Genomic DNA, 15,859 nt, shown 5'->3' with positions numbered 1-15,859 from the left:
TAAGTACACGGTTAAACAAATTATTTTATAAATTCCAATATTCTCAGAAATGCAATTTGAAAGTTTTTCTCTCGTTGTTTCGAGAAGGCAACGAGTGATATGTAAAATTATTTGTTTGTTACAATAGCTTCATAAAGGCGAAAATGAGTCGTTGTTGACTCAGCTAAGCAAAACAAAGTAAGACAATGCTACACTTAATAATAATTATTTTGTTTATAGATTTAAAGGAAGCAAGATGTATATTTTGGCACCATTAGATTTATACATATATATATATCTATATTTATAGATTTCTAATCTCCATGTGGCTTGCAATAATCGAACCGATGGTTCATGTGTTGGCTGTAAGACCCGGAGTGTGAGAACCGCTTTAGACACTTCTGGCACTGGAAAGGCTTCTCGCCGCTGTGAAGTCGCTTGTGCTCCGTCAGGTGGTGTTTGTGTTTGAAAGCTTTACTACATTCGTCGCACTGATGAGGTCGTTGACCTTTAAAGTAGTGTGAGAAAAATTGTTCATTGAAACACGAAAGGAAAACCATAATACTGTCTTCAGAAACAATTAAAGAATCACTTAACTATCGAGTATAGCTAACAGACAATATCAACTACAATAACTATTTAAAAAAAAAAGAAACGTAATGAGCTTGTAAATTCAAAGCTTGTTTGTTTGAATTTCGCACAAAGCTACACGAGGGTTATCTGCACTAGCCGTCCCTAATTTAGCAGTGTAAGACTAGAGGGAAGGCAGATAATCGTCACCGCCAACTCTTGGGCTACTCTTTTACCAACGAATACTGAGATTGACCGAAACATTATAACGCCCTTACGGCTGTTTGGTAGGATGGGGATTCGAACCCGTGACCCATAGATTGCGAGTCGAGCGCCCTAAGCGCCTGGCAATGCCGGGCCAAATTCAAAGCTATAACAAAAACATTTTACAATGAACATTAATAAAATATAAGCATCAAAGACAATTAATAAATTCCTTTATAATTAAACTGCTGCTCTGACGATTAGTTGAAAACATGACCGTATATTTATTAATTAACTAAATTTATAGATGGATAAATAAATACTCTTTGGAGATTTAGTTCTCAAATTATTCGTTAAGTAACATAAACGTCATTACTTGTAAAACATTGTTGAACTTAGTGTCTAAAATACAACAAATCAAAACAAAAATAATTATTTAACTTACCGGAATGTTCGTATTTGTGTCGCGAAAGAGAGCTATGTTTGGTGAACGCTTTAGCACACTGGTTACATTCAAACAACCATTCACTATCTGTTTTCTCTATTGATAACTTCTTCTTCTTCTTCTTCTTCACCTCAACTTCGTTCTCTTCCTCTACTTCTACCTTTTCTTTCATGACAGCGACATCTTCTGGTTTTTTAACCTAAATGCATATAACGTAATTATCATCGTATATATTTCACAATATTAAAATGCCTTATAATCACAAATTGACACGAAGTTGGTAAGAATAAAAGAGCGATTACATCTTAATCTACTTTTTTTTACTCGTGTTGTTAAAATAACTATTCATATTAATCTGAGAACCAGTTTTGCGTGAAAACACAAATAAATCGCGTATCCCTGTAAAAGAACGAACGTAATTTATCACTTAAAATCTCAGAGCATATGTTTTCGATTGTAATAAATAACACTATTGATCATGTGACACAATATTTGTAATCGATACGTTTAGATCATGGTGGAAAATAGCAATACCTTTTTACGGAAATTCTTCAATCTGACCTCTTGCCAACGTCCATTATTGTCTAGACAAAAACTTTTGGTGCCACAATTTCCATCTAGACTGTTCTGTTTGTGAGGAGATAATGGTCCTTCACTAATTGGTGAGTTGTAATCAGGTCCTAGGATGAAGAAAGTAGTAGGGTTAATTGAACTACAGTTATCAATCTCGGATATTCTTGATGGATCCTGATGCGGGGTTATTGAACTGGACTGATCCACTAATGGAGATAATTTTCTTGAGGTACTATCGTTGGACATAAGATCATTGTATATCACGGATTCTGCTGTTCGATGTTTGGTAAAAGCCTTAAAAGAATTTATTTGGTGTTCGTTCGTGTGGTTTAAGGCAGTAATGTTTTCTTTAGCAGCACTATGTGATTGAACTGTTCTACCTGTTGTTCGGGTGGACTTCGGACTGATATTCGTGCTCTCGTGGTGATAGAAAACACCCGTTGATGACGAATCTCTCATGGGCTCAAAGAAACTAAAAGTTTGTTTCCTCTTAAAAGACAAATCGAGAGGTAACTCACAATCTGATGAAATAAACTGATTTTTCATCAATGCAGATTTAAATTTTCCTGAGCCACAACTGTGCGTAGAGATAAACGGAACATTGTTGTCAAAAATCATGGTTTTAATATGAGCAGGGGGAATAACTCTTCCATCCGAATCCACAGCATTATGGTTTGACATAAAATCTGACGTGGCAGGAGAAACATGTAGAGACTGAGGTTTGTACTGTGGTATATTCAAGCAGTACCTATTATAATATGGCTGGACATAATGAGATATTGATACTTCTGTATTTGCTCGACTTGCTAATGACACTGTCGGTACCTTTATTGGACTAAATATACGACTGGGTTTCTTTACATCGGAGTGAAACCAACACTGCACCGTCCGTGTAGAACATCTCAATTCTCCTCCTATTTTCATAATTTCATTTTTTGTAAAATCTGCGTTATAATCATAAGATGAATGTAATGCCTTTAAGTTACTTTTGCCTAAGATACTTCTAACTAAATCTTCTTTTTTGTCTGTTGATTCATCGATTTTACTTTTGTTAAGTTGGTCTTCATTTTTTGGAGATGATCTCGATAATGAACTTTCCAGGCTTTTCCAGGCTGTTTTTAAGCGTCGTTTAGCAGAGCCATCAATATTCTTCATCCTAACACTATCAATGAAATCAGCTTCAGAAGAATTCTTGGCATTCATATAGCCATTAGCTTTCTTTAAGTTTTTTCCATGCATAAAGGGCTCATTATGAAGTTTCCTATCTTCATCAGCAAACTGTTTGCTACCTTGGCGCTCGTGAAACATTCCGTTACTCTTTGAATTAGATACTTTCTTAAGTGTGTGTAAAAACTTTCCTGAAGTCACCATCAGAGGAGGTATACTCAAGAGTTCGGACAGAAGTTTGTTCCCTCTGTTGTTGGCGTCATAGCTGTGTTGTTCTTTAGTAACTGTTTCGTCAACGATTTTCAGAATTTCTTTAAGAGTTTTGGAGTCATTGTTTCCTACTTGCAAAGATCTAATCGGTACTTTATTAAAAATATTAATTTCATTTGTCAATAACTTTTTAAGAAAAGCTGTCGAAGACTTTAATGGTGTACTTATTACTGAAGTCAAACTGGAAGCTTGTAACCTAGACGCAGACTCTTCATTAAATGAAGCTGACCCGTCAGCGGAAGTGGATATAACATTAGGAGAAGAACGAAAACTTGAAAGATACTTTGCAGGAATGTTGAATTTTGAGGACTTATGAAATGTCTTCCGAGGCATAGAGACAAGAGCAGTCTGACGAAAGAGATTTTCTCTGGCTTGGGAGTTATGTTGGTTGTTATTAGCAGGTAAACATTCAGTTTCTTTAGGCACATAATCTTCGAAACACTCGTTAGCCTTAGAACCATTTATGTAATCCTTTGGGGCTAAAAGGCGGATATTATTATGAGTTGTTTTAAAATATCGTGATGGTTTGTTGTCGAATTTTGGAACCTATAAAAAAGAAAACGACTTATGTTATCGCTATTAAGAAGGCAAAATTAGAACGAAAATATAAAGATTTTACTGTAATCAGTCTGAGTGTTTGAGTTGGTTAAATATATAACGTTTTCCTAAGTATATAATTAATGTGTTTTGCAAAAATCTAACAATTTCATCTGACCACCTGAAAGGGTTTTATTAAATCCAACGCGTTTATCTATCCATATGAACGACTTCACTATATCTAACGCTTTCATCTGACCATACGGACGTGTTTCACTACACTTAACGCTATTATCTGACCATCTAAATGGGTTTGACTAAATCTATCTCTTTCATCTGACTACATGAACGGGTTTGATTAAATATGTCACTTTCATCTGACCATACGAACGTGTTTCACTACACCTAACGCTATTATCTGACCATCTAAACGGGTTTCACTAAATCTACCTCTTTCATCTGACTACATGAACGGGTTTGATTAAATATGTCACTTTCATCTGACCATCTGAACGTGCTTGACCTTTATCTAACACTTCCATCTGACCACCTGAACGGGTTTGACAAAATCTATTGTTTAAACTCACCATATGAACGGGTTTGACTAAATCTATTGTTTAAACTCACCATATGAACGGGTTTGACTATATCGGAGGCTTTTTCCTAACCACATGAACGGGTTTGACTAAATCTAACGTCTTCATTTGATTCGGATAACCACATCTAATGCTTAAAATTTGAATGAGTTTAAGCACAATGAAAACGTTGGCGTAAATCTAGCACTTTCATCTGAATGTGATTAACATTTTTCTTTGATTAAAGTTTAATGAAGTCTAATATCTTTACCCGAGTAAGTACTAAATCCACTTATTCCGTTTTAACAAGTTTAATCAACTCTAACGATTTCATATGAACGGGTTTGATAATATCAAGTACTTTCATTTTGTGGCGATTCTCCTGCGACACGAAAAGTTGAAATACATAGCTACGTTAGATTTTTTTGTTTGTAGTTGACACTAAGGAAGAGTTTCGTTTAGATACCTGCATTATAAAGTTACACATTGTACCATATGAGGTTTTTAATGACGAGAAAATGGAACGATGAACATTCAACACATTCATTAAAATATAACATTAATTGATTTGTTTCGGAATTTTCGCGGTTAGCTACACAAGAATTATCTAGTCATAGCCGTCTCTAATTCTAAACTGACAGACTAGAGGGAAGGCAAGTAGTAAACAGGATCCTCCGCCAACTCTTCGGCTACTCTTATCTGAGCGAAGATAGTAGAGTTTGACAATTACTCTTATATCGCATCCACAGCCCTAAAGTGCAGAGCTCATTTTGTAGACAATGAGACACAAGCCATAGACTTATGGATTAACATTCTAGGCACTTTAACCACTAGCCACGCCCGGCTTCATTAAACCGTATAATAACAACAATCATGCAAACAACGAGCCATGAAAGAAACAAAAACAAACGTAAAATACAAAACAGAATCAAAGTTAAGTTTTCGAGGTTTTAGGTAAAATGTACTAAATTATTTAACCACAAGCTGAGGTATCCGGCCTTTGTAATGGTTATGAACTGACAAAAAATATGTGGTGGATGCTACGATAAATAATTAGGTAAAAGGTACTAAATGATTTAACCACAAGCTGAGGTATCCGGCCTTTGTAATGGTTATGAACTGACAAATAATATGTGGTGGATGCTACGATAAATAATTAGGTAAAAGGTACTAAATTATTTAACCACAAGCTGAGGTATCTGGCCTTTGTAATGGTTATGAACTGACAAATAATATGTGGTGGATGCTACGATAAATAATTAGGTAAAAGGTACTAAATTATTTAACCACAAGCTGAGGTATCCGGCCTTCGTAATGGTTATGAACTGACAAAAAAAAATATGTGGTGGATGCTACGATAAATAACACAAAAAAATGCTAAATTTCACAAAATTTACTTATAACACAACATAATATGTTATTACAATATTCATTATTACCTCACCAAAAATTTTGTATACGCTTTAAAAACTCATTATTTATATATTTAAAACATGGTATACACTGTGTGATGGTCTGGGTAATTTTGAAGGAAGAAGTAAGGGCCAATGTAGTGATGGTAGATGTGCTTTCTGTTATTCGCTATTAACACCAAGCTCTTAATGTCCTTCCACAGTGTTTCACGTGATTAATTAATTGACGGTCTTACGGGCCGCAGTTGAAAGGTCATAGGCCAAAGTAGGAAGTGGGTATAATTCAACAAACGACTCTTCATATCACCCTTATTATGGCTGTTGGAGTAGAAACTTCAGCTGAGTTTATGTATTATTGCAATAATAGCAGCCACTTTTTTCATTGCATTCCTCCATAGAGAGTGCTAGCGCATTCTCTGAGATACATATAAGTCATTTGTGTGGCTTCTCCCCACATTGTGTGTATGTTGTATTATAGAAAAATGTAATATATTTTTTTTGTATAAAGGCATGGCGCCATGCCATCTGTGAATGTAGTTAACGTTAACTAACATCAAAGATAATAAATGCTCAATAACAACAACAATGTGAACCTTGTTCCAAACTATCATCTTAAAAGAATTGTTTGAGATTGGCCCAGTGACCTAAGAGTAGTTGAATAATGGACAGACAATCACACATTTTTGTGCTTTATGGATATAGATGTTGGTAAGGATGTTTTTAGATTCTTCAGTATTTCCCTGACGGAGTACATTAAGAGGTGATAGTGGTTCTCTTAAAGGTTGCAATTCAACTTTACCATTATCACAACACAGTACTGGCTTTTCACTGGGATACATTTTTTTAGCCCTGCAAAAATCGCGTTCTAAGGATCTTATTTCCATATTATATACAGACACTGATTCAAATAATGATTTGGATCATAATCATAAGCTGTTTTGAAATACATTCCAGATCATCATTCAGCAGCAGCAACCCTTCTTTGAGCTTGATATTGTCTATCTTGTTCTCCTCTAGCAGCAATTTCTGCAACTGATTATTTCGCTCTTCTTTTTGTCATTCAGCCACAGTTTCCTTCTTGTTTAGCATCGGTTTAATCGACTGTCTGTTGTGCTCTTCTTCTGCTATCCTTTCCCTATCTAGAGCTTGTGTTGCAGCAGTTTCTTCCACCCTCTTGGCTATTTTTGATTCCCGTGAATACAGTGATCTCAAAACTAGTTTGGGCATCTTGTAGGGTGTATGGGTGTAGTTTGTGTGTACACTTCACAAAGTTGACTGTTTTGGAAACTACAGACTAACAATACTTAGATATATATACACAGATATATATTATACAATTTACTTACAATTACTGTCGAGACAGGAAGCAACGTGCGACCTCTTTGAAACACTAAGAGCACATGTGTTTACTCTGTCTTAACGTGATTAATTAGTTGACGGTCATTGGCCGCGTTATAGAAAATGTAATAAAGTTTGTTTGTTTTTTGTGCAAGGTCGTGGTGCCATCTATGAATGTAACTACCTTACGTCAACGATAATAACTGTTGAATAACAGCAACAATGGAGGGTTGTGAAACCTTTTTATCATGCCCCTTGTTCCAATCTATCATCCCACAAAGTTTGGTTGAGATTGGCCCAGCAGCGTAGGAGTAGTTAGATAAGGGACAAACAGACAGACACGCAGATTTTTGGGCCTTATATATATATATATATATATATATATAGATTGAATGGCTGTATATTTTCGTAATATAAATCATACCTTCAAGTGCATTACAATACACTTTTTACTGGTCATGTGGGAAGAATAGGAGCCTGAATGGGAAAATCTCTTGTTGCAATTTGGACAGGCGAATGGCTTTTCTCCACTATGGATCCGGACATGCTCTTTGAGATGATGTTTAAACTTAAAGGCCTTTCCACACTCCGGACACCTGAACTTTCGAAGGCTCGAGAAGTCATCACTGCCAATCTGACGTTGCTATACAAATAAATAAAATACCTACAATGCACTTAGTACAAAAAAGAAAGAAAAAAACGTGAAAATGGAAATGTCTCGTAATACATAAAATTCCAAACTTCTGGGTCCCCCGATGGAAAAGCGATAAGTCTTCGGATTTACAACGCTCATATCAAGGGTTTGATTCCCCTGATGGACATATCAGATAGTCCAATGTGCCTTTGTTGTAAGAAAATCCACACACCAAACTTCAGCAATATATTGGCATTCTGTGATGTACCTAGAAGTCAATACGTGATAAAAGCACCTTGACCAGAACGGTTAGATAGTATTTACTTATTTTTCAATAATTGTAATGTAAATGAATAGTAATATACATTTCAAATGTTTAATTGTATTAATCATTATCATTGTACTGATGTTTAGCTGTATCAGTTTGACCGTAGAGATAACTTTCTCGCAAGATAACAGTTGACAGTGAAAATAATGTACTTAAATAGCAAGGTGGCTTGGTAATACACAATTCAGGGATTAGTTCTTCTCTATTTATTTTGACAAACACACCAAAAAGTTACATTACTGAAGGATGTATCGAGAACGTTCTTTACACTGTTTCATTAACTTGTATGTCATTGTTCTCATCCGACGCCTACATTTTGATACATCAGTTTTAATATTAAAAAAAAAAGAAAGTAGTAAATACAAGCGTCTATTTCTTTCTTAATCTAGGAGTAGTTAAGAATTATTTATACCATCGTTTAATGACTTGCTGTTAGTATGTTATTATAGCTTTGGTGTGGATATTTTTATGAAATGACAATAAAACGTATATTTTGTTAGTAAAAAAAAAGTCACTGAAGAAAGTAGTTTAAAAAATCATGTTTGAAATGTGTGCCATTGCTACGAGTTAAAATTATACCCTTTTTTAAGGCACTTTTGACAGCAAGTTTGTTCATTTTTTATATACTGATCTTTCATCATAGTGGGTCTTAGATATGTTTTATTTTTATCTTCATATTACTTCATTTTTCTTTCAGTGGCAGTATATTAAGAGATAATTTAACGTTCAAAATAAAATTTGACTTTGTGTTCATTGTGTTTTCAACTCTTTTAATGGTAAAGCCTTTTTAACTGCAAGTTAACACCGTACTATAAGCATGCGGATACTAAAATTAGGCAAAGCCTATCTATACCATTTCTTAAAATATATTTATATCATAAACATAATCCAACCTGGCTGGACACTATATGAAGAGGTTCATGTTTCTCCAAACGAGCTTTGTCCGGGAATGACGCACTACATTTACTGCACTGATAACCGAGTTCTTTTTTCTTGTTTGAAGACTCCTGTATTTCATGATGGACTGCTTTCAGATGATCCCGTAGAGCGTAAAGTGCTTGATTACCAGAAAATGTTTGATCACAGTGTTGACATTTTACGAAAAAGGCCCCCATGAAAGTGCTGACATCTGTTGAATAATATTTTCATTAAATATAAAAGGACGTAGAATAGCCATGTTATTTTAATGATATAAACAAACAAAACGTGGGTAACCGAGAATGAAAAATTATGCAATTGATGTTCTTCCCAATCGCCTGAAACAATAAATCTGCTTTTAGCTAAACGTTCACTAAAAGTGTTTAATAAGCAGGTAGGAGAGAAGAAACAAAATAAACTTTACAAATTAATCAAGACGGCAGTAAATGTATCATATATTCCTTTAAAAATTTAAACAAATGAAATATTTAAAACATGACCTTTACATTTATAGTCAAGGTGGAGGCAGGAGTTCTATAATTTGCAGATGTTTGCAATACAATTAAACTGTTTCTTATATTATTACAACATTATTCATGTTTCATTTTTACCTAATCAAGCACAGAAAAAATAAGCATAAAACTGTATATACGTGTCTTTATATCTAAGTGAAATTGTTTTATTCTCGTTCTGACGAATGTAATTATACAATTACAAGATGCTTACATACAATGCCGTATTAGAAATAATGTTCGTAAAACACAAGCATGTCGGTCTATTAGATATACTCATAATTTCGGAGGTGAAGTATGCCTTGTTTGAAATAAAATTAAACATTTACCATCCAAAGTTATCTGTTTCCTTGTTACCTTGAGTATACCTGGATACGGGTAAAATGTTCGAAACATCTTGTTGAACATTTCAGTATGTGATCGGGAAATACGACATGTCTTTACCTCACAGCTCGTGTACAGAAGTTCCTAGACCAAGATTTTCTTAATTTTATTGTAATGTTCTAGATAAAGGGAGCTCTAAGGTGCTAAGTGAGGTTATGGCTTTGATCATAAACTCCTGTAATTTAGCATTGCCAAATCTGATTACTAAAGCAGTATAAATTAGTGTGTTAGTTCACAATATCTTATTTTTACCTACAGCACGTTAGCCAGGCAGGAAAAGAAGTCAGGGAAATTTACAATAACTTGTCGTTCGTCAAGATGTCCCTTTTAAAGTCTAATGGAATCTAAAAAAAGAAAAAGATATATTCTTGGTATGTTCACGTATTTTATTTATAAAAAAGCACAGCAAGGTTATATCGATCCTTCTAAGGCCATGCACTGTGGCTTTGCCCCACTGAAAACTATGTCATTCCAGCTATTGAGATACAGCCATCGATGACATTTCTAGTACCATATTCGCGGAGCCCTCTACATGACCTCGTTTCTGGCTAGGAGATAAGGGAGACATCATGCCTGGAGACTGATCGTCGTCGTCAAATGTTTATCGTTCTTTATTCGGACGAAAGTTCTAGTTGGCAGAGGACTAAAATAGTGCAGACTTATCAATACTAAAATTGCAGGGGATTACCTCAAAGCGGTGATAGTTGTTTTCACTCATAAAAAAATGTCACGCTAGTTGATAGACAAGATAACATTAATCATTCGGTAAATGTACCAGTCAAGTCTATACTCATTGCCACTCACCATCAGTCATCAAAATAATTTTATGTGTTAAGTGAGTATTAGGATATGACTTTAATTTTAGGTATAAAACATATAAATTTTCATCATCCCATAATGTTGCCTCGAGCACTAGTTGACAATCCTAGGAGTAGAGCCTGCAGGCGCTGTTCCCTCATGTGTAAACCAGCTGCCTTGCAGAAGGAATAAAATGGTTTATTTATCAGTGGCATTCTGTGGTAAAGAACTGAACTGGAAAAATTGATGTACAGATCAAACAAAGAAAATGAGGTTGGGTTGGATATATACTTAGGAAATCCAAAAACCAATGTCACCGGACAGTTCTTAACAGCTGGAGAAGGGTAGTAGAGGCAGAGTTGGGGGAAATTATGATACTAATAGAAAGAATTGGAGAGACTGGCCGAAAACGAAGTCCGATAGACAAGATTTGTGAATGACCTATGATCTCAAGGGGTGAAAGGGTTTAAGTAAGTAAGGTCTTCTGACTGTATACTACGCTATGAATCCCCATACTTTGTTTTTCTTAGGTATACCACACCATATATTTAATGGTTTATTAATGGTTCAGTTTATTAGTCTCAAAGTGGGTTCCTCGTCATCGAATTTGAACACACCATACTTCGTTCTTCAGCAATTTCATTCTCTCTCTTAATGTTGATAAAAACCTTCCATGGTTCCAATCATAATCAGGTAAATTCAATATTGTATCACAAAAATCGTTATATAGAGGTTTAATTGCATTATAAATTACTTGGCTTTGCTAATACAGAGATGTGTAATCGCAGATACGAGCCATGGCACGTCGGGGAACGTGTTTACCCTATATATATTTGGTTCACTGTGAATTATCCATTATTTGACAATTTAACAACAGCACTGATAGATTTCTGACTGGAAGAATATGAAAAAACCTTTCCAAAGATAAATTTTCACCTAGCAATGTTCGTAATCAATGTAGATTCAAAGCACGCTATATTCTGAATAATTATTCAAGGTACATTTAAGACAGCAACGCAATCCGAAGCAACACACACATCCACAAAATAAAGATTAAAGCTACAAAGGGACCATTTAACCGAAAAAGTAGTGTGATTCAGCTTGGCTCATCTTCTCGTACTGTCGGCAAAATGATGAACAAGAATTTGAAGTTGATGAAGACTCACAAGCCAAAGGCTTCCAGTTATTACTCGAAATAAAAGGTTACTTCTATTAGAAAATTGGCTAAAGAAACTAAAAGCACTACAGCCTCAGTCGATCACATACTGTAAAATCCCCTGATGTATCTCCAATGGAGTTTTGTGTTTCTTTAGTCTGTTTTAACAAAGTCTTGTAAGATTTCATTCACGTATACAGGGAATGTCTGTGGAAGGTTTGCTAACATCTGTAGTTTATGCATGACTTTCTGCCTTTTGCCAAAATTTATTACAATGTTGGACCACAGTGTTTAATCGTGGTCGTCAGGCTACGCTCGATAGACATTGAAGGAAGCTCTTTTAAGGCTACATTGGACCAGGAACAACTTTCATATAATGATCAGTTAAGCTAGTAGAGCTATAATCGCTAAATGGATGTCTCTATGAATAGACTGTTTACTCTCTTATTACGATTCGATGGATAATCACCACACGTGATTAGAGTTTGAAATGTGACATACATGGATATTAATAAACTGATAATTAAGTAGATGTGCAATTTGACTAATTTTTTGAGCGGCAAATTGCATACCCATCTCTGCTTTTGGTAAAAACACGACAGATCTAATGAAAGTCTACAAGAAAAAGTGAACTCTTAGTCCATAATGGGCTTTCTTTCTGAAGCTCTTATCAAACACTTTAAATGCCTTATCTTAAAAGTTTTGTGGATTATATAAAGGAGACTGCATTCCTCTGTCTTTTTTTTTTCTTTTGAAAACGCGGAAAACACTCATAACTTTGCTAAAAATGAGCAAAATCTCTGGAGGGATTTTCAGTAGCATTCATTCTCTAAGAAAATTGTTATAAAATAGGGAAACTGAATCGGAAGTGAGGAGATATAGCAGTTGAGTGGATAAACTTGGCAGCAATAGCAAAGCATTGCGTTACTTCTTCTTCAAAGCAGCTCATTTCATAGTAAAGATGTGGTCAAGATTTCTACTGTCTGAATTTGGTACATTTAATGCATTAAATATAATAATATTCTTGAATTCTGCTTCTACGGCAAACTATATTCTACATCCGGAAGTAAGAAATATCCTTACAATATTTTAATTATGAAATACTTCTATAATTCAGGCTTAAGCACTTATTCTAACCCCAGTAAAAATCGAAGGTTAAATGATGTCATTCAATAGACAGTGGGAAGCTTAAATAGCACCAACCGTTTTATTCACCGCATTGTAGCTAGATATTTTATTACTGTATGTTTTGGTTATTATGGGAAACAAGTCAAAATACTGAAAACCTTATTTACATTCTTTGACTTCTAGAATTTTGTTGTGATGTGAATTTTGTTCAAACTCAACTATTTACAATAGCTATTGCAGTAGCTATATAGGAGTTATTGAAGAAAAGATGCGTTCACAGACAGACAGAAAGTTTTCCTTGATATTGGATAGTTACTGCACCGGTGTGACTTAATATGTACTAGCTATAGCTTCAAACATGACAGGGCAAGTACAACCACCCCCACCCTATAGTATATCCTAACCTCACATTTCATAGCTAATGGAAATAAATAAATTTTACGAAATCATGCTTGATCAACAAAGAGGCATAAAAGTGCAGTCGAGTCAGTCAAACGTCAATAAATTCCTTTGTGAGGCAATCAAAATTAAAATCATTCATGAAACTAATTCGTGATGTATTCATAGAAAAAAAACTGGTAAAAATCAGTTAGATTAATAACTTCTAATATATAGAAAAGCCAATGCGTTTTGGTAACACTACGTTCTAACAATGGCTTTTATGTCATGTCGCTTAGCAACAAAAGTATAACCTAATATTGTTGTTAGTCTATGTACTGAAAGTATAAAGTGAAATGTATAGACAACAAAACTGGAAACATATATATATATTTCTTAACTTAGAGTCTCCGTTGATTAAAGATGCTTGTTTTTTTATTAAAAACGTTGGTGATCTAAGAGAAAATAGTTTAATTCAGAAACGATTTAAGTTTAAAATTGAATCGATATTTTTGCTTTCATGATAAATTTTATACACTTGGCTCTAGGCTAGGTGATCCAACACTACGTCTTTAGTTTAGGCTTATTATACCAACACTCACTACACTTATAAGGTTTCACGGCACCAACCCCTTACGGCTCCCTTGCACATCCGTCACTAAAATCGTAATGGGTAGACAGTAATCGAACTATTCCAGCTGTATAAATGCATTTTGGCTTTTATGACTTCTCCTTTTTCGAGAAATCAAGCGTGATGTTACGTGACACACAAGAACGCCCGAACCTCAATCTTTATACTCAGCTTTGCCGAACGAAGGCAGAGCTAGTTAACTTTTAGAATTTATAGTCGTTTCAATCTAGTATACTAAAACTATAGACTAATTCAAAATAAATGTGTAAAGTAATGGTTCTGTTAGATATGCATATAAATCACAGAAGATTGGTTTGGTTCGACTTTCGCGCAAAACTACTCGAGGGCTATCTGCGCTAGCCGTCCCTAATTTTGCAGTGATAGACTAGAGGGATACTGTTTTACCAACGAATAGTGGGATTGACCATAACATTAATATGCTCTCATGGCTGAAAGAGCGAGCATGTTCAGTGACGGGGATTTAAACTTACGATCAGCAGATTGCGAGTCAAACGCCCAAATCATCAGGCTATGCTAGGCCTTCGATAGATAAATAGATACGTGATTGAACAGAAATAGTTAAATGTATTTGTAGTTTAGTGGAGGTCTATTGTGTTGCAGTTAAGCCTGAAGAGGATATATACAAATCTAACTAGGCCGTGACGGATGAGTTAATTATTTTCAATCTATTTGAAAAGTTACTTATTTTCTCAAAACAGGCAGCACTAACCTATGTATATACAGAATGATTGTTTACTGATCAGTTATTGGAACCACTGGATTAGTAAACTTGTAGGATGTCGATAGATCCTGAGAAGTTGTAATAACGAAATATTGAGCTAATAAAGTTACATTCTGGAGATAAAGGCTGTGATTTTACTTCAATTTAAATCCTTGTTAAAATTATTGCTAATAAAATACGTCTCACTAATTGGCTTATTATATTTAAAAAACAGCTTCCCTGAGATTGTTAGAATCGAAATAAAGAAAGTAATATGCGGTAGATGAAAAAACAAAAGTTAAAAGAAGTTAAAAGTTTCTCCAAAACCTATATCAACTTCAGGGTTGATTTTCTTGGAAATTAACATAATCATCGTTCCCTCCTCATTTAAATTAGTACAGTTCTATCAGGGAAAAAATCATTTAATTTATTTCCTCTTTTGACCGAAAATAACAAATTGATAGGATACATTAAACTTGTAATGACGAACTAAGAGATATGAAAGATTAGTAAAGGGTCCAGTAAAGGATTAGTAAGAGATATGAAAGATTAGTAAAGGGTCCAGTAAAGGATTAGTAAGAGATATGAAAGATTAGTAAAGGGTTCAGGGACTAGGAAGATGTTGATCTTAAAATCTTCGCGTTTCTATATCAGTGTTTTGTTTGTAAAACGTAGCATGCAGTAGAAAACTGTTTGTCATAACTTACTAAAATTACTTATTTATTAATAAAATCACGCTTTAAAAATAATCTCTATCTTTTATGAAGCTATAGTAACTTAAAATCCTAACATATGTATTTCCATCGGTGTCCTTAAGTTAAAGAGGGTGTTGTTTTAAAGGTGATATTTATCAGTCGTATTATTATAATCTTGCGTGATATATATTTCATATTCATCTTGAACTCTGTGTGGATACATAATAAAATTCTAGTCAAAAAGACGTAATCTTGAAAGATAAAAATAGTCTGACTGATAAATAAACTTTCGGCAATTACACAGACCTGCGAATTTAAACTTCATAAAAGTTGTTTTGCATTTAATAATTGATTTTTTTTATAATTCAGCAACGCAGATTTCGAAATTAATACGCATGTTTTTCTATCACGTAAGGATTTTTTTAAAAATCGTGAAGAAAAAAAAACTCTTACTCAGATCAAAATTATTATTTCGTTTACCACAATGAACATTTTTTATTATCATG

General features: G+C 34.4%; 1 protein-coding gene across 1 annotated transcript in view; it reads right to left on the bottom strand.

Annotated features, from left to right (window-relative positions):
* Window positions 1-228: 228 nt before the first annotated feature.
* Window positions 229-15,859, bottom strand: part of LOC106467185 (zinc finger E-box-binding homeobox 2-like) — a 48,416-nt gene continuing 32,785 nt past the window's right edge. Inside the window, exons 2-6 of the mRNA XM_013927506.2 lie at window positions 8,926-9,161; window positions 7,495-7,713; window positions 1,733-3,754; window positions 1,199-1,397; window positions 229-487 (exon numbers count right to left, since the gene is read on the bottom strand). Coding sequence (XP_013782960.2) covers window positions 294-487; window positions 1,199-1,397; window positions 1,733-3,754; window positions 7,495-7,713; window positions 8,926-9,161 — 2,870 coding nt within the window. The 3' untranslated portion in view covers window positions 229-293. The remainder of the gene's footprint in view (window positions 488-1,198; window positions 1,398-1,732; window positions 3,755-7,494; window positions 7,714-8,925; window positions 9,162-15,859) is intronic.

The sequence above is a fragment of the Limulus polyphemus genome, unplaced genomic scaffold (assembly GCF_000517525.1).
Source record: "Limulus polyphemus unplaced genomic scaffold, Limulus_polyphemus-2.1.2 Scaffold2520, whole genome shotgun sequence".
In the NCBI taxonomy this organism is placed as follows: domain Eukaryota; kingdom Metazoa; phylum Arthropoda; class Merostomata; order Xiphosura; family Limulidae; genus Limulus; species Limulus polyphemus.
Note: the sequence above shows the minus strand (reverse complement) of the source record. Positions and strands in the feature narration are given on the sequence as shown.